This window comes from Paramormyrops kingsleyae, chromosome 5, assembly GCF_048594095.1.
Source record: "Paramormyrops kingsleyae isolate MSU_618 chromosome 5, PKINGS_0.4, whole genome shotgun sequence".
Taxonomy (NCBI): domain Eukaryota; kingdom Metazoa; phylum Chordata; class Actinopteri; order Osteoglossiformes; family Mormyridae; genus Paramormyrops; species Paramormyrops kingsleyae.
Genome location: NC_132801.1, coordinates 5,799,731 through 5,822,028, shown reverse-complemented (window position 1 = coordinate 5,822,028; position 22,298 = coordinate 5,799,731). Strand labels below are relative to the sequence as shown.

At 46.4% G+C, this 22,298-nt stretch overlaps 1 protein-coding gene and 1 long non-coding RNA gene across 2 annotated transcripts; one reads left to right on the top strand and one right to left on the bottom strand.

Moving 5' to 3' along the window:
* Positions 1-5,042: 5,042 nt before the first annotated feature.
* Positions 5,043-15,404, bottom strand: LOC140590830 (uncharacterized). The gene is made up of 2 exons (XR_011991677.1): positions 15,106-15,404; positions 5,043-7,301 (listed from the first exon to the last, which is right to left on the bottom strand). It is a non-coding gene; the product is annotated as an uncharacterized lncRNA (long non-coding RNA).
* Positions 15,405-15,931: 527 nt separating this feature from the next.
* Positions 15,932-22,206, top strand: gde1 (glycerophosphodiester phosphodiesterase 1). Its single transcript, XM_023844404.2, has 6 exons — positions 15,932-16,874; positions 17,350-17,525; positions 17,794-17,899; positions 18,475-18,567; positions 19,612-19,823; positions 20,860-22,206. The coding sequence occupies exons 1-6, from the start codon at positions 16,608-16,610 to the stop codon at positions 21,005-21,007; spliced, it is 1,002 nt and encodes a 333-aa protein (XP_023700172.1). The 5' UTR covers positions 15,932-16,607; the 3' UTR covers positions 21,008-22,206.
* The last annotated feature ends 92 nt before the right edge of the window (positions 22,207-22,298 follow it).

Sequence of the window (22,298 nt, the reverse complement as noted above, 5' to 3'; positions counted from 1 at the left end):
GTTAACACAGAGCGCAGCTGCTGAGGTACATATGGATTCCAGGCAGGAGACTGACCAGCTCCTCACACTGGAATATCCTGCTCTTTGGCTTCATGAGGTAAACATGACTCACCTGTGGAGTGACTCCAAAAGTCTGCATGTACAAAGCACAGAAAATTACAGCAAGAAACAGGGCTGCTAACTCTCACGCATCTGACGTGACGCTCACACTTTCAGTCTCACGCTCACGCAAGAAATCTCACGGCAAATATATACGATTCCATTATAAACCTAAATTCGCTACATCAAAAGTGTTGGGGCAGTTTGCAAACCCTGCAGACTATCTGCAAGGTAATATAACTGTACATATGTAAATGCGTGTGCATGTATGTGAAGACTTGTCTCACGCCATCCAGAAGACCAAAGTTGGCAACCCTGAAGAAAGAAGCCATAAAGCATAGAAAACCAGAAAACAATCTACATAAAGTAAGACTGGGATAGGGAGGGAATTAAACTACACACATCTGCAGACGGGAAAAACACAGCTCTAAGCCAAAGAAGGCAAATGTCAGCAGTATACCTGTTATCTCTGACCTTAAATGTCTCTTGGATCAGAATGAGATGGGAGGCAGGATACAGTGGAGATATTAGAGCTCCCACAACTTTAAAAAAACAGACAGGAGTGGAAGTTAAATATTACCTCACAGACTTTGGAATAACTATGTACAGATAAGAAGTGTTGGGCAAACCCAACAGGCTTTATATGGGTAAATTCAAATGCCAGTTTGAACTATTATAATAATAATAATATTTTAGTTAAGCTCAGCAATTCTGTCATTCATTTGCGTTGAGAGCCTTTTTTGCACAATGACAGTAAGTGTGAGTACTCCAAAAATAACACGGACCAATATCTTGTAGCAGTTAATGGGTACAACTCGATCACTGTGAAATTCTGTCTCAGAGAAGCTTCTCTTAGAAGTACCTCCAAAATCAGATACTTGTTTGTAGCAGGGATAATATAGTATGCGGCACGAGCAGTGCATCCGAATCTTCGGTGTGGATGAGGAAGAAGGTGAAAAGTGGCTGGATGACATACTACATATCGCAAAATTCCGAAGTGCGCGACCGATAGACGCTACGCTATCACACAAGTCCACTGGAATGGTAAAGAGCGTTACTTTGTGTCTCTGTACAAATTTAAGTAGAAAAGAATGCCCAGTTACATTTGTTGATTTGAATATGTTTTTTTTTTTCCATTTATTGTTTTTAGCCGTTTTTAACATTCATGGGGATCAAGCTACGTTATTGGAAAATATCTGGAACAGGTAATATGCAAGATGGCAACCACGGTGTGTTTAAGTGCATGCATACTGCTCTCATGCATGCATACAGAATAAGTATGCGATTACAGACACACCCAACGTTGACTTAGATCAGACATCTTAACTATTCTTATGCTTGACTGCACAGTAAGTGAGCCTCCAAACCCTTTCTAGTTGTTGTATGTATTCAGGTGCAGCCATATGATTCGCTGTTTAATAAACTAGAACAGTAACGTTTTGAATATCAAGTAAAGACAGACAGCGATATGATATGTTAAGCATTAAACAGTGATTCAACACCGGCACAGAAGGACGGAAAAGGACCTACAATGAACGATGAAATAATAATGCCTATCAAAAAGAGATTAGGCTGGTTTTTCAAAGGTCGGTTTTTAAAAGACCTTAAAAGGGAGACCGACTGGGTGTTTCTTTTCCGGAAGGTTCTTCTCATGTTTGGTTCTTATGAAATTAAACACTCTTCTGACGTTATGAAACAATGAGGCTGTGTGTCTTTGGGTTATGAGGTCACCTGTAAGGAGAAACTGGCTAAAGGGTGCTGGGTGCCCAGTTTAGCGGCAAAAATGCCTTAGACCGCAGAGGCCTCCAACACGTAGCATCAGTCACGTCACACCGCAACGACGATGACTGACCAAAGGTACAGTCAGTCATCTGGTGAGTAAGAGTCACATGACCATGTCTCATATATGTTCCTGGGCAATAATAATGTTTAGGCTGCTAATGGAGAACTGCAGGGGTGTGTACAGGGGCGGGGCTACAGACTGAAAAGCTGATTGGCCCCCAGAGTGCCACTCCACTGTCACTCACCAATTCAAAACAAATCATTGGCTAATGATAAGTTTGTCCCTTCGTATGACCCATGACCCCTCTTACGCCCCCCTTGCATCTTAAAAATGGACTAACAGCATCCATCAGAGGGAAGCAGGTGCAGTTGTCTCATGTTATACACGTTCCCAGTTCCAGGAAGTGGGTATAGTTTGTACCATCCTCAATGACCAGACTGGATTGGCTCAGTAATGTAATGAATGTAATGTAATGAAAAGTGTTCTGCACTTTCGTAAAATGGTCAGAAGTATTAGGGGCGCAAATGTCACCCCACAGAGGGGTTTTCCAGAACATTCTAAATATGTACGACGTATGAATGCCGTACGAATATGTGGAGACTGTGGGGGCATGGCGTGGCTCCCGTGTCAAAATCGTTTCTGGTTGTCCCACTGCACAGGGGCAGGAGCTGCATGTTAGTCTACCACGCGATTGTAGGGTTTGTAAAAGATGTTTGCGCAGCTTTAGCGAGGCACTTAGCCCATAAAACTGACAATTTGATTTTGATGAAGGGTAAAATCTATATTGTTGCACGGTGCTGATGCTGGTTTATGAATCTAATGAAGCAGTCTGTTGTTTTTATCAAAAAGTGTAATTATTACTTTGTCTGGGACTGGGGAAAAAACATGAATTCATTTGTTATATGGGGGTAAAGGTCTATTCAGTCTCTTTTTATTTTTTTGCAGATCCAGGCATATACAGTACCAGTCAAAAGACTGGACACTCCTATTTTAAATGCATCTGTCTCTATTCTAGCTATGTTACTCACCTTACAGTAAAAGGCAGTGAGGCAACAAAGTAGCACAAAGCAAATGCTGAAAAGACCAGGAAACGTGTTCAGTATCTCAGAATCTTTTCAAATTTCAGACCCTTCAAAACAGCCCCCTTTGCTTTGATGACAGCATTGCAGACTCTTGGCATTCTTTCATCCAGCTCCCAGATGTAGCCCCCTGGAATGCTTCTCCAACAGTCCTGAAGGAAGCTCCACAAGGTCTGGGCACAAACTGGCTGCCTTGCTCTTACTCTTCAATTAAACTCACCCCAAACCAGCTCTATAGGGATTAGGTTGGGGGATTGTGGGGGGCAGGTTATCTGTCACAGCACTCCGTCTCTTTCCTTATTCATAAGATAATACTTACATAATCTTGAGGGGTGATCAGGGTCGTAATCTTGTTGAAAAACAATTAATATTCATTAGGAGTTTTCAGACTTTTGATTGAAACTGTAGAGGTACAAATAAAATATGTACATTTAGCGCCATGAGACAGTCTTGTATTAAACCATTGTGACCTTAATAAAACATATGAGTTTGCACAGAATATTTGAATCCCCACAAAAAAATATATTAGAGGTAACATAGAGCATAAGCAGCTAGTTAAGCGTCTCTTTAACACCAGGAAGTTTTCCAGTTTCTATAATCTCCTCCTCCAGATGGAAGGGGCGGGGTCAGCTACCCCAGATGGAAGGGGCGGGGTCAGCTACTCTAGTTGGAAGGGGCGGGGTCAGCTACCCCAGATGGAAGGGGCGGGGTCAGCTACTCCAGATGGAAGGGGCGGGGTCAGCTACTCTAGTTGGAAGGGGCGGGGTCAGCTACCCCAGATGGAAGGGGCGGGGTCAGCTACCCCAGATGGAAGGGGCGGGGTCAGCTACCCCAGATGGAAGGGGCGAGGTCAGCTACACCAGATGGAAGGGGCGGGGTCAGCTACTCTAGTTGGAAGGGGCGGGGTCAGCTACACCAGATGGAAGAGGCGGGGTCAGCTACTCCAGATGGAAGGGGCGGGGTCAGCTACCCCAGATGGAAGGGGCGGGGTCAGCTACTCTAGTTGGAAGGGGCGGGGTCAGCTACTCTAGTTGGAAGGGGCGGGGTCAGCTACACCAGATGGAAGGGGCGGGGTCAGCTACTCTAGTTGGAAGGGGCGGGGTCAGCTACTCCAGATGGAAGGGGCGGGGTCAGCTACTCTAGTTGGAAGGGGCGGGGTCAGCTACTCTAGTTGGAAGGGGCGGGGTCAGCTACACCAGATGGAAGGGGCGGGGTCAGCTACTCTAGTTGGAAGGGGCGGGGTCAGCTACTCCAGATGGAAGGGGCGAGGTCAGCTACTCCAGATGGAAGGGGCGGAGTCAGCTACCCCAGATGGAAGGGGCGGGGTCAGTTACTCTAGTTGGAAGGGGCGGGGTCAGCTACTCCAGGTGGAAGGGGCGGGGTCAGCTACCCCAGATGGAAGGGGCGGGGTCAGCTACTCTAGTTAGAAGGGGCGGGGTCAGCTACTCTAGTTGGAAGGGGCGGGGTCAGCTACTCTAGTTGGAAGGGGCAGGGTCAGCTACTCTAGTTGGAAGGGGCGGGGTCAGCTACCCCAGATGGAAGGGGCATGGTCAGCTACTCCAGGTGACTTAGGAAGAACTGTGGGATTGATGAACTGGCGACTGGTGAACTGGTGATACTAAGTTGCCTACGCATATCCACCCTAGGCTGCCTTTTACCCTGTCTTCCAATTTCACCATGATCTCATACCTGATAAGTGTTGGAAGATGAAGGTATAACAAAAATACGGCTGAATTTTTTAGGTACTGATTCCTCAGTTTGCTTCCTGTTCAGCAACTCCATCAGTTTGGCAACTTTAGGGGCTCATCTTTATTCTATCTGATTTTCTCATTCCATCTCCTTTTTCCCTGCATATCTCAAATGACAGTGTATTATCTCTATTTTCTGTCTTTTAGATTAGATGCAGTCAGCCCCCCCCCCCCCCACCCATACTAATACGCCCACATCATGTTACATCATGTTCAGATATTACACTATTTCACTCCCTATCCCAGACATACATCATTTGTCTTTTTTTGCCTAAAACTTTTGAATCGTTTACCCATCTATCTATCTGCTATAACAGCTTCTCCAGTCCATGGTCACACTGCAGTTTTACATTTATTTATCTAACAGATGCTTTTATTCAAAGCCACATATTTTTGAAGTCAGGGTCAGACAGTTCTTAGAGCAGCTGGGGGTTAAGGACTTTACTCAGGGGCCTAATGCTGAAATTACTCTGCTAATCCCAGGATTTGAACCAACAACCTTCTGAGCACAGAGTGCTCCCCTACTCAGCCACACAGTTACCCTGAAAATACCACCCAAATACGTTACTTTATAAAAAGTATCACCGGAACCCCTGAAGCTCTTTCATCACTTCACCCCACATCTGAATGTCAGGAAGAGCCTTAGGATGTGATGTGTGACTCCCTGCTTGGCGAGACTTTACTACCTTTACTGGCTTGTAAATATGAGGAGTCTCTTCCCCTTGTTATATGGGTGAGTCGTGAGTAGATGAAAGTCGATACGGCTGAGTGATTGCATTCCTTGTTAACGAGGCTCTGTGAAAACTCGCCAAGGGAAGCACCAAGCTGGTGAGCTGCCCACCCTGGTCCAGTTACCCCCCCTCCCATGCTGAGTGGGGGTCTCCGCTTCTGCGAGCAGGGAGATCATGCAGCTGCGCGTTCAGGTGGTCCTGCTAGATGGATGGAGGGAGAGACTTTAACATATCCCCTGACTATTACTCAGCGCATTAACTCCCAGGTGCCGGATTTGCAGAGATGACACGTGTATGACCTCATGAAAAGGGGGTCAGATAAGGGAAAGGTTAGAGGATCATGGGCCTTTGTGATGTATTCAGGACCTTATGTGGGCCTTCTGCGTGTGCCGGAAGGGGATGGAATCTCTGGCATGTGCTGATCTTTAAAGTAGCATTCTGATCTGATCACGATGCTGTCTGTCCAATAATTCTGTGTAAGACTTAAGTGTTGATATTGATGATGGGAAATTTTGGATGTTTTTTTTTTAATTCAATTTCCTGTAACTTATTGCCAAAGTGGCACAGTGGTTAGCACTGGAGGCTGGTCACCATGACGATGAAGGGTGGAGGCTGGTCACTATGACGATGAAGGGTGGAGGCTGGTCACTATGAAGATGAAGGGTGGAGGCTGGTCACTATGATGATGAAGGCCTGGAGGCTGGTCACTATGACGATGAAGGGTGGAGGCTGGTCACTATGACGATGAAGGGTGGAGGCTGGTCACTATGACGATGAAGGCCTGGAGATTGGTCACTATGACGATGAAGGGTGGAGGCTGGTCACTATGACGATGAAGGCCTGGAGGCTGGTCACTATGACGATGAAGGGTGGAGGCTGGTCACTATGACGATGAAGGGTGGAGGCTGGTCACTATGACGATGAAGGCCTGGAGATTGGTCACTATGACGATGAAGGGTGGAGGCTGGTCACTATGACGATGAAGGGTGGAGGCTGGTCACTATGACGATGAAGGGTGGAGGCTGGCTTCCGAGTTCATACAGATGGTGCCAGACGGCTCGGTGTCCCCGTTTACTCTTTGGGCCCAGCCCTGTTCCAGAAACTGAACACTTGCATTCCAGAAATAAAACATACAAAAACAAAAGTATTAACAGACAAAATAAAATAGAAAAATAAACGAAAATCGTGTTTTAAAAAGTACTTGGATGTCCTTGTTGTTATTAGTTTTGTTTGCCGCAGTGGGAACGGGGATCTTTAACAGCTTTAACGCAAAGCGAACACGGGGATGACCCCCACCGCGGGTCGTACACGAGGAGCCAGAGATAAACCAAGCGGGGAAATCCGCTGCTGCGTCTGCGTTATTTATAGACGTGCATCAAGATGATCCGATTCAGACATCACACAGACGGCTAAACTGCCCCCCGTTTACACAGACTCTGTTTACCCTCAGACGTCTGTGGCTATCGGCCCGGCGGGTGGCGACGGCGGGGCGGGGCGGGGTGCCCGGCGCACCCCGGCTGTTCCTCACTGTCAAGCGGCCGTGAGCAGGGCCAGGAGAAACAAGGGGCAGGGAGAGGCTGGAATGAGTGTGGGAGCGGGGGCTCTCTCCACGTGGGTGGTCCGACTTTGCTCTTGCGGCCAGCCACACACCTCAACTCGCCACTCTGCTTTGACTGGAGCTGCCAGCAGTCTCATACCTATACTGGAAAGGGTTTCAATAGAACAGTTGTGGGGTGGTTTGTGTATGTGGTGGAGGGGGGGGGTGCTGAATTCCTCACTGCATATCCTCCCCTACAGACAGCACGATTTACAGTCCTCCCAAAGCTTTTCTTAATTTGATGTCCATGGATTTAACTGACCACTGCAAAAAAGAAAAAAAAAGGTCAACACCATATTGTAGCTAACTGCAATTATGCTAGAAATCCTTTTTTTCCCCCCCACAATTAACAATGCATATTTTTGCTGTAACCTTGTTATCTACCCGGCCCCACCCTGTAGAAACTTCCAGCTTTTTAAACATCCCACGTTCCTCAGGTTCTAGACTGCACTGTACCATCGACTAGTTTTTTTTAGTAAACCGAGCTGCAAACTGGCAGTCTCGGCGACGTTCCAGTGAGCCTCCGCGCCAGGCGTACGGCAAAAGCATGACCCCACAGTTCTGGTGCAGCAGCCTGGATGTCGGGGTAAGCAGTTTAATCTTTCAGGATCAAAAATCTGTGAGCTTAATTAAAAGTATAAAGTGGCACAGAGGTTTTCACCTGCAAGTCCGGCTCTGAACAGCAGAATATAGTATCATAGTAAATATTTTTTTATAGCTGTATGATGCAGTCAGTCAGGTATGTTAATGGCTTATATTCAGCATTTATAGCATCTCGTATTTTAAATTATACCTGTTAACTTACAGATTAAGTTAGATACGTTTTACATCAGCAGTAGGATACATTTGGATGCAATTCTTGTTACCCGGACAAGTAATAAGTTAGATAATCAGGGCTTACCTCCCTCCTCCCCCCCCCCCCATCACATTTTTACTCGACAATGTTATTTAATTCCATATATCAGACAAGTATAGACCAGGTACATCAAGTTATCTCATATATTATAAATACAAGAATGCACATGCCCATACACAGAGTTAATGACATAATAAATAAAGCTGCATTTCATTGGGTGCAAGTCCTACAGCGCCACCATCAGGCTGGGCAGAGTGACATTAATAATCTGTGCAGCCATTCGTGTGGACCTGTCTTTATTTTTATGAAGCTTGGTCTATATATCAGGGAGTCCAGTATTTCAGTACAGAGATCCAGGGGAAGCTGTCAAGTTGTATGATTTTTTATTTTTTTTTAAAGGCAGAAAATCCAGAATAGAGGAAGTTATCAAAGGGGAGGTTGGCACAGTGCCACCAAACAGATAACAGCCTGTGGCTGCCAGCAGTCTTTGGCCCATCTTTGGCGCGGTGCAGTGGGTTGCCCTGGCTTTGCTCCTGTGATGTTCTGGGTTCAATCCCTGGCTCTGTACACTACGCTTCTTCTGGACACGCTACCTTTTCTCAGCTGTCCAAAAACACACGAAGGTCAGTGTGTGCCATTAAACTGCCCACAGTGTTCGACTGTTCCCTGGCATGTCTGTCCTAGATTTCAGGTCATGTGAGTCAATCAGTGCCAAAGCGAAAAAGCTGTAGAGGTGAACATGTGACCTTAGCTGCAGTTCACAGGCTTGCTGATAGACACTAATAATCAAATTTCTTTTCGCTTTCTACGGCGCCCTTCCAGCCAGGCCTGCCTCGCACTCTTTTCCTCTTTCCTCTCCAGTCCGTCAGCCTCTCCACTCCATTTACATCTGAGTTACAGTTTATTGGGTATCAACTGCCAGTTATGCCATCTCAAGTATCTCCTACCGTAGTAAATCTCTAAATGACACGTTATCTATATTACCTCTGTCTGAAAACAGCCTAATATACTCTCCACCTTCTCACACAGCTGTTACTCAGCTCTCCTCTCAGTCAAAGCCCTCAGCCAGGGTTTCTGGGGACCAAATGTCCCCCACAATGTAATAGAAACCTGATATTTTTTATGTTGTGGGGACCATTTTTCAGGTCCCCACAAATATCTGTGAATGCAATGAAAAAGGAAAAACACCAGACGTCTCATATTTTGTTTGGTTACTTATGGTTAAGGTTAGGGCTGGGTAGCGGTAGTTACAAACCTGTGTGTGTGCGTGTGTGTGTGTGTGTGAGTGTGTGTGTGTGTGTGTGTGTGCGTGTGAGTGTAGTGTGTATGTGATACGCAGTGCGGTCTAGCATATGATGCTAGATATCCAGGGCAAGCAGCGCAGTTTACCCAGCCTAACCGATGGAATCTTCCTGGGAAGTAATACTGTCTAATGCCATCTAATGGGAATTTATGGGGTCATCAGGCTGCAGTTAATCCCAGGCACTCATACACCCACACACCCACACACACACACACGAATGCCACAGGGCACGGCAGCCAGGCCAGACTCACACGTGTGCCCGCGCTGACTCATACCGGCACAGCCTGGTGCAAGCCGGCACCCCCCTGATAATGCCAGTAATGGTGGGAACGGGCATCCGCCAGCCGTGTCCTTCACAGGCGTGAAAGATGGCCGCTGGGCCCCCATTGAGCCCCCACTTTGGCTGGGGTCCAACACGATCTCTTTGAACTCCCCCAAAAGCATGTGCTGGCACTTCCTAAAAGCAGCTAATTAATTGTAAAGAAGAAGTGTGGTCCCATCCTGCAAACAGGGCCAGTGGCCCCATCCTGCAAACCGGGCCAGTGGTCCCATCCTGCAAATAGGGCCAGTGGCCCCATCCTGTAAACAGGGCCAGTGGTCCCATCCTGCAAACCGGGCCAGTGGTCCCATCCTGCAAACCGGGCCAGTGGTCCCATCCTGCAAACCGGGCCAGTGGCCCCATCCTGCAAACCTGTTTTCTGTTTTTGTTTTGTTCATGCATTTTAATGTTCTGCTGGAAAGATTATATCGACGCTGTTTTTTTTTTCTATTGGAATCTTGAAAAATCTTCCCTCCACTGACATTCGATTCAATTGTTCTCTCCCATCTCCCTCCCTACCTCCCCCTACTTGCCGGAAAAGACCCTCAGAAACACCCCCCCCCCCCCCCCCCCACCCAAGGAACACCCGGTTGACATGAAGTGGCCCCATTCAGCATTGACTCCACCCTGATTCTCAATTTCCTCAGATGAACCATTTGCTGTATTTTCTAATGCCAATAGATGGTGCACTCTATTCAAAAACAGGGCGCAAGGCGTACCCCAAAGCAAACCAAGAGCGCCATCTAGTGGGCTCAAAGAAAGGGTCATTTTCTCCATCGCAACTCAGATGTACTGAGAGTGCCACGCGCTTCAGCGCCCACTACTGGAAACACCAGGAATCACACCCTCTTACAAGGCAGATTTATACTGACAAATGTGCATTAAGAGAGGATGTGCTGTTACTACCGATTTAAATCAGCGACTGATTTGCTGTCGCAGTTTTATTACTTATGACTGTGTTAAACGGCCAGACATAAGTATTTTAGGAGGAGACGAACCGGCGGCACCAGAACTGTGCGACCTTTGGGGGGCAGGTAGTCAGAGCCAGACACACCTACATAAAGTTTTGGGTAAAGGGGCCGGGTGTTCAGGCACCCCCTGCTCCCCCTTCTGCATCCGCCTGGGCAGCACTGCGGTTATGGCACTGGGTGTAGCAGCAGATGGATGCTGGTACCAGTCTGTAGAGAAACCTTACAGTTACACCTTTAAGAAAAGTGCAACCTGAATGAGTATAAAAAACATCAGGTTTTGCAAATGTTCAAAACTGTACTCGCTTATTTTACGTCAAAGCATAAGAAGTTTAACACCATAGAATACCATAAGCAAAAATAATAGTTATAAAATTTGTATTGGCAGAAAAAGTTAAGGGCCTTCAGCTACTGTACCCTTGAGAGACGTGCCTGACCTCTGTGGAATCCATTCTGTATACAGGGGCGACATGTAACGCTGGACATAAGGAAGACTTTGTTTGCCGAACCAGGAAGTAATGGACCAGGCTGTGTTACGGGTCACAGGTGGGACAAAAGCAGGTGTGCTACAGCAAACAAGCAGCTGAAAACAGTGCCGGGGCATTCGAGGTGGGGGTGGGGGGGTGGAACAGCAGGGGGCATGCTGGGATACGAAAGGGAGTAGCAGGGGAACCCCATGAAATCTCGAGGATCTGCAGCAACAATAGCGTTGTGATGCAGATTAGGGGGCTCCCAGTACACCCAGTTAGCATGAAGCTAACCCAGTATGGCTGCAGGGCCAGTATTTGTCGCCCTGTTCTTCCTATACAGTTCTGAAATGAACTCTTAAAGCCCTGAGGCTACTCATTAGCTAAAGCTAGTGACAAGTTAACAGGGGTCACCCCTGCAGAGACAGAGGAGGGTCTTTGGGGGGGGGGGTGGGGGCGGTGGTTACAGCAGCCGTTGCTGGGAAGCCCTTGTGTTGTTGAGACGGTCATGAGAAAACACAGCTGTGTGAGATAGAGGGCAGAGGACAGTAAGGACAGGCTGATCCTGGAACACCCTGTTTGTGATGTCGAGGCGCGGGGGGGCCGGACGGAGGATAGCGAATGGGCAGAGCTTTTGTTATGACTGGGGATGTTCACTATGGGGTCTCTGCCATCCATCAAACACTGGCGAAGCACCATGCCCTTTTAAGGTCTCTGCGGGAGAGAGCGACAACGATGGGAAAGGAGGGAGAAGGCATCTGGGGAGAAGCCTTGTGTTTTCCTATTCATTCTGCACCTTTCCTCACTGATGTGTCTATTATAACTTCAATACATGAAACATGCGTGCATCTGAGAGTGTGGGGTCTTTACTGTGTATGTATCTGAGAGTGTGGGGTCTTTACTGTGTATGTATCTGAGAATGTGGGGTCTTTCCTGTGTATGTGTCTGAGAATGTGGGGTCTTTCCTGTGTATGTATCTGAGAATGTGGGGTCTTTCCTGTGTATGTGTCTGAGAATGTGGGGTCTTTCCTGTGTATGTGTGCATCTGAGAGTGTGGGGTCTTTCCTGTGTATGTATCTGAGAGTGTGGGGTCTTTACTGTGTATGTATCTGAGAGTGTGGGGTCTTTACTGTGTATGTATCTGAGAATGTGGGGTCTTTCCTGTGTATGTGTCTGAGAATGTGGGGTCTTTCCTATGTGTGCATCTGAGAATGTGGGGTCTTTCCTGTGTATGTGTCTGAGAATGTGGGGTCTTTCCTGTGTATGTATCTGAGAATGTGGGGTCTTTCCTGTGTATGTATCTGAGAATGTGGGGTCTTTACTGTGTATGTATCTGAGAATGTGGGGTCTTTCCTGTGTATGTGTCTGAGAATGTGGGGTCTTTCCTGTGTATGTGACTGAGAGTTTGAACTAACTCCCAAGTAAAATACAAGAAAAAGCAGAATTCTAAACCTAGCAAAACAACTATTAAAATATGACTGGAAGGATCCAGGAGGTATTCCTGAGTGATACACTGTCAGGTATAAATTAGTCATTTGCTCCAGAGTGCCAATAAGGTTATACTGCCACCTAGTGTTAGTGATAAAGCACTGCAGATAAATATGACGTCGGGAAGTACAAGTATGTTAGAATGTTCATCTGCCTAAATAACATCATGATTAGATTTCATTAGATCCAAGACAAGAAAAAAATAAAGGGCATTGAAAACAATTTTAAAACTTCATCAAAACAATAAGAAAAATATAAAACCTAAAAACCAATATGGGAAAAACTTAAAGAACAGATGGTAGTGCACAGGTATGGAGAACATAGCCAGAATGACAGATCTGAATAACGGAAGAGAACATTAACAGGAAGACTGGCACACTGGGAATGTCAGCACACTCCCTAACCAAGGTTTGCGATTCAATTGCCATCTTAATTGTGCATTGTGTGTATGTGTGTGTGTGTGTATGTTCCCCTGCCTTGTGTGTGTATGTGTGTGTTCCCCTGCCTTGTGTGTGTATGTGTGTGTTCCCCTGTCTTGTGAGTGTATGTGTGTGTTCCCCTGTCTTGTATGCGTGTTCCCCTGCCTTGTGTGTGTATGTGTGTGTTCCCCTGCCTTGTGTGTGTATGTGTGTGTTCCCCTGTCTTGTGAGTGTATGTGTGTGTTCCCCTGTCTTGTATGCGTGTTCCCCTGCCTTGTGTGCGTGTGTTCCCCTGCCTTGTGTGTGTATGTGTGTGTTCCCCTGTCTTGTATGCGTGTGTGTGTGTTCCCCTGCCTTGTGTGTGTATGTGTGTGTTCCCCTGTCTTGTATGCGTGTGTGTGTGTTCCCCTGCCTTGTGTGTGTATGTGTATGTTCCCCTGCCTTGTGAGTGTATGTGTGTGTTCCCCTGTCTTGTGTGTGTATGTGTGTGTTCCTCTGCCTTGTGTGTGTACGTGTGTGTTCCTCTGCCTTGTGTGTGTACGTGTGTGTTCCCCTGCCTTATGTGTGTATGCGCGTGTTCCCCTGCCTTGTGTGTGTATGTGTGTGTTCCCTTGCCTTGTGTGTGTATGCGTGTGTTCCCCTGCCTTGTGTGCGTATGTGTGTGTTCCCCTGCCTTGTGTGTGCATATGTATGTGTTCCCCTGCCTTGTGTGTGTACGTGTGTGTTCCCCTGCCTTGTGTGTGCATATGTGTGTGTTCCCCTGCCTTGTATATATGTGTGTTCCCCTGCCTTGTATATATGTGTGTTCCCCTGCCTTGTATGTGTACGTGTGTGTTCCCCTGCCTTGTGTGTGTACGTGTGTGTTCCCCTGCCTTTTGTGTGCACATGTGTTCCCCTGCCTTGTATATATGTGTGTTCCCCTGCCTTATGTGTGTGTGCGTGTGTTCCCCTGCCTTGTGTATGTGTGTGTTCCCCTGCCTTTTGTGTGTGTATGTGTGTGTTCCCCTGCCTTTTGTGCGTGTGTGTGTGTTCCCCTGCCTTTTGTGCGTGTGTGTGTGTTCCCCTGCCTTATGTGTGTGTGTGTGTTCCCCTGCCTTGTGTGTGTATGTGTGTGTTCCTCTGCCTTGTGTGTGTATGTGTGTGTTCCCTCTTGTGCTCCACACTCATCCAACTTTTGATATTTGATCTGATCTTTCAGGAATATTCTTCAGTTCATAAACATACAACAGGTTGTTTATGAATGATACTTTCATTTTTCTGAATAATTTGGAACTTGGCTGTATCTTGCAATGCAAAGTTGTAACTACAAATGGGTTATGTTTGTTTGTAAATTTCTAAAAATTTGGTTTTTTTTTTCTCACTGCTAAGCAGTAGAGCTCTTTCTACGTTCATTTTAGTAGAAATTCTGAGTTTTGCAGCATGCATCTGTCATTGTATCACTTCTTTTTGCAGTTCAGGACATCACTGGTCTCTTCAGGTTGCCCATTTCATTTTATCACTGCCCTCTGCTGGTTGTTCTATTAATTACAAGACCAGGCAATTATATCCCCGAATCACATGAAAAAACGATTTACAGTGATCACTTTAGGGTCTGTAACAAGTCGTCTGAGTGCTAGTGTACAAAATTACTGCTATAAAAAAGGAACATTTAAAAGGAACATTAAGAGTTTCCTTCACTGGAACTAAAAGTCCTAGCCCAATTCACTGAGCTCTTCAGAACATCCAGCTGTTTCACAAATGTTTATAAACCTCACTGTATGGCTAGTAGAGATGCGCGGATCAGCTAAAATGTCACCCGAATCCGCGGCTTTAAACAAATCATCCACCCGCCACCCGCCACCACCTATAATTTTCTCTGATATAGATATCCGCACCCGCTTCTTCGTTTTTAACAGCAGATTCAGTGACTTTAGAGCTAATCTGCGCATCTCTGATAGTAAAATAATACGCGTATCGTATGCTGCTTTAAATGAACATTTATTCATAAAACAAATTTTGTCTTTGGCCAGATTAACCAACATTTTCTCAATAAAATAAACAGTCTTTAGCCTACTCCATTCAGACTTTAATGGGAATATCACCGTTTCTGTCGCTGCAACACATAAACACACAATGACTGGATAACGGCAAATTTATTAGCCCTATCTATTCAAATAATACAGAATAATATGCTTTCCAAATAGATTAAAAAAAAAGAGAGAACAATTAAGAACTTTTTTTTCCCAAAAAAAAACTCGTAGGCACTTACACAGACGATAGGTAACAGGCGATAGGCACTTCGCTAAACCGCTCCCACACAGCACTTTTCTTTCCTTCCTTTTGTTTTGTTTTTAATTCTCCCTTTTTTAGTCTCTCTCGCATCTGTTTCGCCTCCATCGACCCCCCTCCTCCCGCCACGCACGTATTTTTTTAAAACGAGAGCGCAAATTAGCGACTGTCTGCCTGATGAAAAATGCATTTAAAACATGTTCGTATTTTAGAGAATGTAGTTGATATTTGCACCATTAATGATTGATCTCATCCACCCGCGACCCACCTACAATTAATTAAAATGTATTTTTTTATTACCCGACCCACCCAACCCGCGGATTATCCGCAGCGCCCGCGGATATAACCGCCATCCGCGCATCTTTAATGGCTAGGTACTCTGAGTGAAACACTTTAATGATTAAGAGGTGTGTCCCAATACTTTTGTCCATGTAGTGTATATTATTGCAATATCAGGGGGACAATACAAACACACCACATTAGGGTAGGGTGACCAGATAATCCATGTCATTGAGGACACTTTGAGCTACTTCGGGTTTTACAAACTACTTTCAAATTGAAAGCCTCCTGTGCTCGGCTAAATAGTTCAGCTCTTCTTGTGCTTTGACTGGCTTGTTTCCTTGACTGAAAGTCATCCAGCCGTTTCACATTAGCATTAGTGACACATGCATGATTATAGGAGACTGACCAATCAGCACACAGCAAGAGCTCAGCGCTGAAGTGAAATCCAGGTCCGTTTAATTGGAATGGTAATTTACAATTCCTGTCCTAGCTCAGAGTGTCCTCCCCGACATGGATTATCTGGTCACCCTACATTAGGGGAACACTACATTGTCATCACAATATAACCAAGTTCCCCAACATGTTTAAGTTCCATATTTATGCACAATCAGACCACTTGATAAACTCTACCTCTGTGAATTGCTCACCCACCAAATTACCAGCACCATTGTGTGTGTGTGTGTGTGTGTGTGTGTATGTATATATACACAAGCGGATCAAGAGTCACGTGCAGTTTGGATGAATCAGACGGATAAATTAAGCAATGGCCTTTTAACGCAATGCCCTCGCCTTTCCACCAACCGTGCCAGCGCCATAAGTAAATGTATAAGTAAATGTAGCTCCAGCATGCTTGTACCTGATGGTGCGTTCGTTTATGTCTCGGAACTCGGAAATTCCGAGGTGAGGGACAGCACGTCCGACAATCTCCACTCTCCAGTTCGAGCTCACGTCTCGGAACAAACATGGCTGCCTTCAGGAACACGCTGCTGTGTGTGACGTGACGTTTTCATCCGAGTTCCGACTGAGAAAGAAATAATCGAACGCAGGATAATAACATACCAGTACGGGGGCACACAGCGCACAGTTTGACAGCCAACGAGAGGCGTCGGATGAGCTTGTGCGATCAATCACACTGTTCATGAACAGTGAGGTTTAAGGTTAGCTATGCAGTTGTTGGTGAAACAGCGGAGGAAGTGAAAAATGCTGCAGATCGGGGACGGAGCGGAGATCCTGTCGGTGCTGTTCGCGCTGGCCCTCGCCGGGACCCGCAACGCGGTCCTGTCCGCCGTGCTCATTGCCGCTCTCTACGCTTTGCTGGTCCTCTCTCGTTTCCCGCAAGTGCCGGCGAGCCGGAGCGAGCAAGTCCTGAGGGGCCGGAAGAAGGTGCTGAGCGGCGGCATCTCTGTGATCGCACACCGTGGTGGCGGACACGACGCGCCTGAGAACACCATCGCAGCGATCCGGGAGGTGAGTCCCGCCACTGATTCCCATATTTTTTCATAAGCTACATGTCAGAGGAACTGCTGTTAAATGTTTCGACTCACTTTGCATGACTCTTAAGCCGGAAGATTACCTTTAATCAATGGTTAACTATCAGTGTTAAGATACATAATAACAGAATAACGTTCGCTAGCATCAACATATATAGGAAAATTGCTGCATTGTATAGCAAGTGCAAAATCTGTGTTAGATTTGAAACAAGGAAGTACGAGGTAAGTCTTTTATTGAAAACAGCTGTACTGTGCAATAAGCATGGGAAGTACAGGAAACAGCTGCTCTTGACAGCTCTTCTCAGACCATATTAGCAAAAGCAGTTTGCATATGCAGCAGCGCAGAGTGATCGTGCATGCACTGCATGTCACTGTGTTACTGAATTGCAGACACCGCATTATCTCTCACTCCTCCTCATCCTCCCCTTCCTCCTTCATGTCTTCTCCCCCAGGCCAGTGCGAACGGGGCTACGGGCGTCGAGCTGGACCTGGAGTTCACTGCTGATGGTATCCCAGTGCTGATGCACGATGAGACCGTGGACCGGACCACGAATGGGTCTGGGCTTCTGAAGCAACTCCGCTTCGCTGATCTCAGTAAATTGGACGCTGCGGCCAGACACCGGCTCAGGTGAGAGGAAGCCTTCCTGTATCACCAAGACATACTTAACCCACATTTATTTTTAAAATATCCTTCTACATTGACATTAAAATTTAATAAATTTGCTTCAAGTGAGCTATGTCTTTTAGATAAATGTCTCCTTAATAAATATATAATAGATATATATGGGTGCATCGATAATTTTGGAAGGGCTACATGATGCTGCTTTCTAAATTTTTAAATGAAAGAATGTTGTAGAGGACGGCATGGTTGCCATTCAAACCGGGGCTTTTGGCAGAGAGAAGTTCCACGGAGAGAAAATCCCCACCCTGCAGGAGGCCGTGGAGGAGTGCATCTCACTCCAGCTGACCATCTACTTTGATGTCAAAGGTCACCCCGATGAGGTATGCATCCCTGAAACTCAGCAAGATGTCAAAATTGGCGGTGTTTGTTCGTACTTCACATACTTCTGTTCTCGTGTCCCCGTTTACGTCACCTTGCACTGACAAAGACTGGGTCCAATACTCAAAAACAGAAGTACGGAGGACAATAAAAATCCCCAGATGTCATTCTTGCCCCGCCCCAAATATCAATGGTCCATCGATTGCACCCTTGCCACACGAGACCAATCCCATGATTCATTGTGGCCCAAGTTTGTCCTTGGGAGGCAAGCTAGCAAGACCGGTCTTGCCAAGACCGCGAGTTCGATCTTTGTGTTCTTGGTATTGAGGAACATCCCTTTGTCTGAGACGGCAGGTGCAGACAGTTCGTTCTTTAATAGGGTGTGTTCATGAATGAAAGGGGGGGTGTCTCAGTCAGACTAACCTGTCCAGCATCTCCCAGCCTGGCCCCAGGTTAGCATGTCCGGAATTTAACCCTGTGTGTGTGTGTGTGTGTGTGTGTGTGTGTGTGTGTGTGTTTGGAACGTGATAATTATTATAAATTAATAATTTATTGTTCCTGTCCTCATCTCTCACAGGCAGCCGCTGTTTTGAAGGGGCTTTACAAAACGCACCCGGTTCTCTACAACACCAGCATCGTCTGTTCCTTTGAGTCCACTGTGATCTACAAGGTACTCGTGTGTTCTGGCACGTTCTGTCACTCCTCTCCATGGAGAAAACGGTGGTAAAGCGTGTCATTTCTGCTTCTTTGGCCTGTTAGTCGGGCCTCAGACCCAAATGGAATGGGAGAGGGGGTCTTTTGTTCTCTAGAGCATAGTAATCACTGCCAGCGCTTATGGTACAGTGTCCAGCTGCATACATAGTAGCGAGTTATAATATTTATTTGGATGAAAGCATTCACTGCACAAATGAACACTGTAAGCTTTAAACTGGCTGTCCCAACTCTGCACGCTGTTCTGTGTGGCTGCATTTACAGCCCGTCCTGCCATACTTGAGTTCTGCCATGAAGTCCAGTTTCCCCGAATCTTAATTAATGGGACAGTAACAGTGTTTACTAGGGGGTTATGACCACTGGTCACTGGTTCAAATCCCAGAGTCAGTAGAATGAAGCAAAATCCCTTAAACCCTAATTGCTCTGGTGGTTAGCTGTCCCCGCTTTCTCAGTAATGTATGGTACCAGTCAGAAGTTTGGACACACCAAGCTGCCTACAAAGGAGAGTGATGGTGTCGCATCACATGACCTGGTCACCTGACCTAAACTCAGTCGAAATACTTTTAGAGGAGTCTGACCAGAGAGTGAAGGCAAAGCGGCCACTGAGTGCTCAGCGTGTCTGTGGGACCTCCTTCAGGACAGCTGGTAAAGCATCCCAGGAGGCCGCCTCATGGAACTGGCTTGGAGGAGACAGTAGGGTCTGCCAGTCCCTGGGGCAGCTGGGGTTAAGGGCCCAATTGTGGGATCATTCTCCCCACCGTGGGACTTGAACCAGCAACTTTCTGAGTCCCACACCAAGAGTTTTGATGTATTTCTACATTTTAGAATAATTATAAAATCGTACAAATAAACCTTTCTATGGGTGGGTGTGTCCAGACTTTTGACCGGTACTGTACGACATCTTTAGATCTGTGTCTGTCTCCGTACCATTTTCAACGGACCTGAAGCCTGAGAGTTAGCTGAGAGTCTGGGCCCCATTTGCTCCTGGATCTTCCCGCCTCAGATGCGGCAGGCTGACCCCGAGGTGGTGACGGCGCTGACTCACCGGCCATGGAGCATCAGCAGGCTGGGCGATGGCACGCCCCGCTCCTCCTCGCCGTGGAAACACCACTGGAGCCAGGCTCTGGACGTGCTACAGGACTGGGCCATCCATCACCTTCTCTGGCGTGTGTGCGGCGTGTCGGCCATCTTGGTGCAGAAGAGCTTCATCTCCCCGTACGTCCCTCTTCCTTGTTTTCTCCTCTGACCTTGTCATTGTCATTCTCTTCTGTGGCCTTTCCATTTCCAACTACTGTTGCTAGTGTAAGTACAATTATTATTGTAGCTACTTTATTGTATTCTACATGCTGCAGATTGCTCTCAGCATTTTATTGGCCGGCTCCTATTAGCAGTCCTGAACAGCCTATTAGGCGACACAGGTGGCCTCTTGACACTCCATCGGGAAAAGGAGCCCTAATTTGCAAGATGTTTTCACTGTGACAGACAGGGGGCGCTGGTGGTGAGGCAGCTGTTTGATTGGTTCTGCTTGCTTAAGCTTCATATGTTGAAGAGAATGATTGGACATTCCAGTGGCTTAGTGGATTAGGATTGTGTCTATGATCAGGAGATCTCTGGTTTGAATCCTGCTCCTGCTGTAGGGCTCCTGAGCAAGGCCCTTGGCCCCCAGCTCCAGGAGCACTGCACATTGGCTGACCTTTGACCCCCAAGCTATGAAAAATGGTTTTCAGAGACCATAGTAGAATTTTCAAACTCCAGCCCAGCTCTTCCTTGCTTCTTATTAATGAAGGGCTTCTTCCTTGCTTTATGGGTCTTCAGTCCTACTTCTAGGAGCCTTTTATGAACTGTCCTAGCAGTGCACCTCACAGCACTTAATGTTTCCTATTCTTTTTGAAGGTCATTTGAGGTCATCCTCCGATTTATGAGGCACTGCTGAATAAGTTGACAGTCATCTCTGGCATTAGAAAGTTGCTTCTGCCCTCTACCTGGCTGGTTGTTGGTTACTGACAGTGTCTCCTGCTTCACCTTGTTCTTGTGTGCTGCCGTCTTAGAAACTTTGAGCCTGGAAGCAACCTGCCCTGCAGTGTAGCCTCTGCCAGCAGAACCACAAATAACCCAGTATTTAAAAATGCATATTTAAAAATATCGAGTGATCGCTTAATGTATGTATGTGTCGCAAAGGGAGAAAGTGGGGGTAGGAGAGAGGAGAATTCCTCCATGGGAATTAAGAAAGTGTAACAATTCTGTTTTACAGGGACTATGTACAGTTCTGGGCGAAACGGGGTGTGGAGGTGGTTGGTTGGACCATCAACACGGCCGTGGAGAAGCAGTACTACCAGGATCTGCTGAAGATCAATTATATCACGGACAGCCTGAAGGAGGACTGTGAACCTCACTACTGAGCTCGCCGCAGCGGGCTGCGTGTGGACGCGGCAGGACACACACACACACACACACACACACACACTGAGGAAAAAACATGACACGCACAATTTGAGGCTCTGCCGTCGAACATGCCTGTAAACATATTGGCTTACTTCTAACACATTGATTAAAACCCATTTCAGTTTAAGGAAACGTGATCCTTGAAGGGATCTGCCTGACAAACATGCCCAGATGTGCTGCAAAGCTACGGCTCTGCTTTCGCTCGCTTGTCCCTTCATTCTTCCTCAATAGACCCCTTTCCAGTCAGCGCTGCGGTGCTGTACTGTGCTTACAGTAGCAGTCTGTCGAGGTTTAAGTGCTTCCAGCCCTTAAAAATGTTTCTTATGGAGCAAACCGGGAGATTAGCGTTTGTCTACAAGATGTTTGCAAGCATCTTACTGTGTGATGTGGTTTGAAACTAGGGAAATTACTGTCAGATCCTTTTGAATATTAATCGTTGCTTTTATATAGATGGGTTATGTCTTGTCAGAGAGCCTATTCTGTCTGGAAAGAGGAAATGAAATTCAGGATGAGTCAAGACACTACATGCTTAGACTAAATATGACATTTCATGCAGCTAACTTTCACTTGTTGATTACATTGTAAATTCGGGGGAAAAAAATCTTAAGTTGAGACCTTCGTACCTTTTCCAAATAGGACCATTTGTGGCAGTATGAAACTTAACAGCCAGACTTTGCTAGATCGTATCAGTCAATCATTGTGTTGGTCACCTCCAGGGCCATGGGCAGGGTCTGAAAAACAGTGAGGACCGGGATCGGGCCATGGGGGGCGGGTTTTGTCAATCACATTATTGATACTGTCCCTTTCTGTTATGTGAAATCATAGTTAGCCCAATTTTTTATTCAGGTGAATAGCTTCCAATTTTATTTTTAGCTCTTAACTTTAGCTCTTAAGGTCCGGAGCTGGGTGACCTCATAGCTGGTTACGGCCCTGGTCACCTCAACGGACAAAAACAAAACAAATGGCAGAGTGCATTGTGGATGTGATTAAGGTCGGGACACACTTAAACCTGCTCATGATTTCAATCCTTGCATAATTTCAGGTTTGGTGCATATGGCAAAAAGGAAAATAAAATATTTGAATTGTATTCTAAACAAAAGCAACTGTGCTTTGGCATGGTATGTGTTATAATAAACCATAATTTATCCATTTTAAAGTCTTTTGATGTCTTCCATTATGAAACTGAAATAGGATTTCACTATTCCTCTAAACCAGAATCTCACAGATTTTTTACATACATTTTATTTG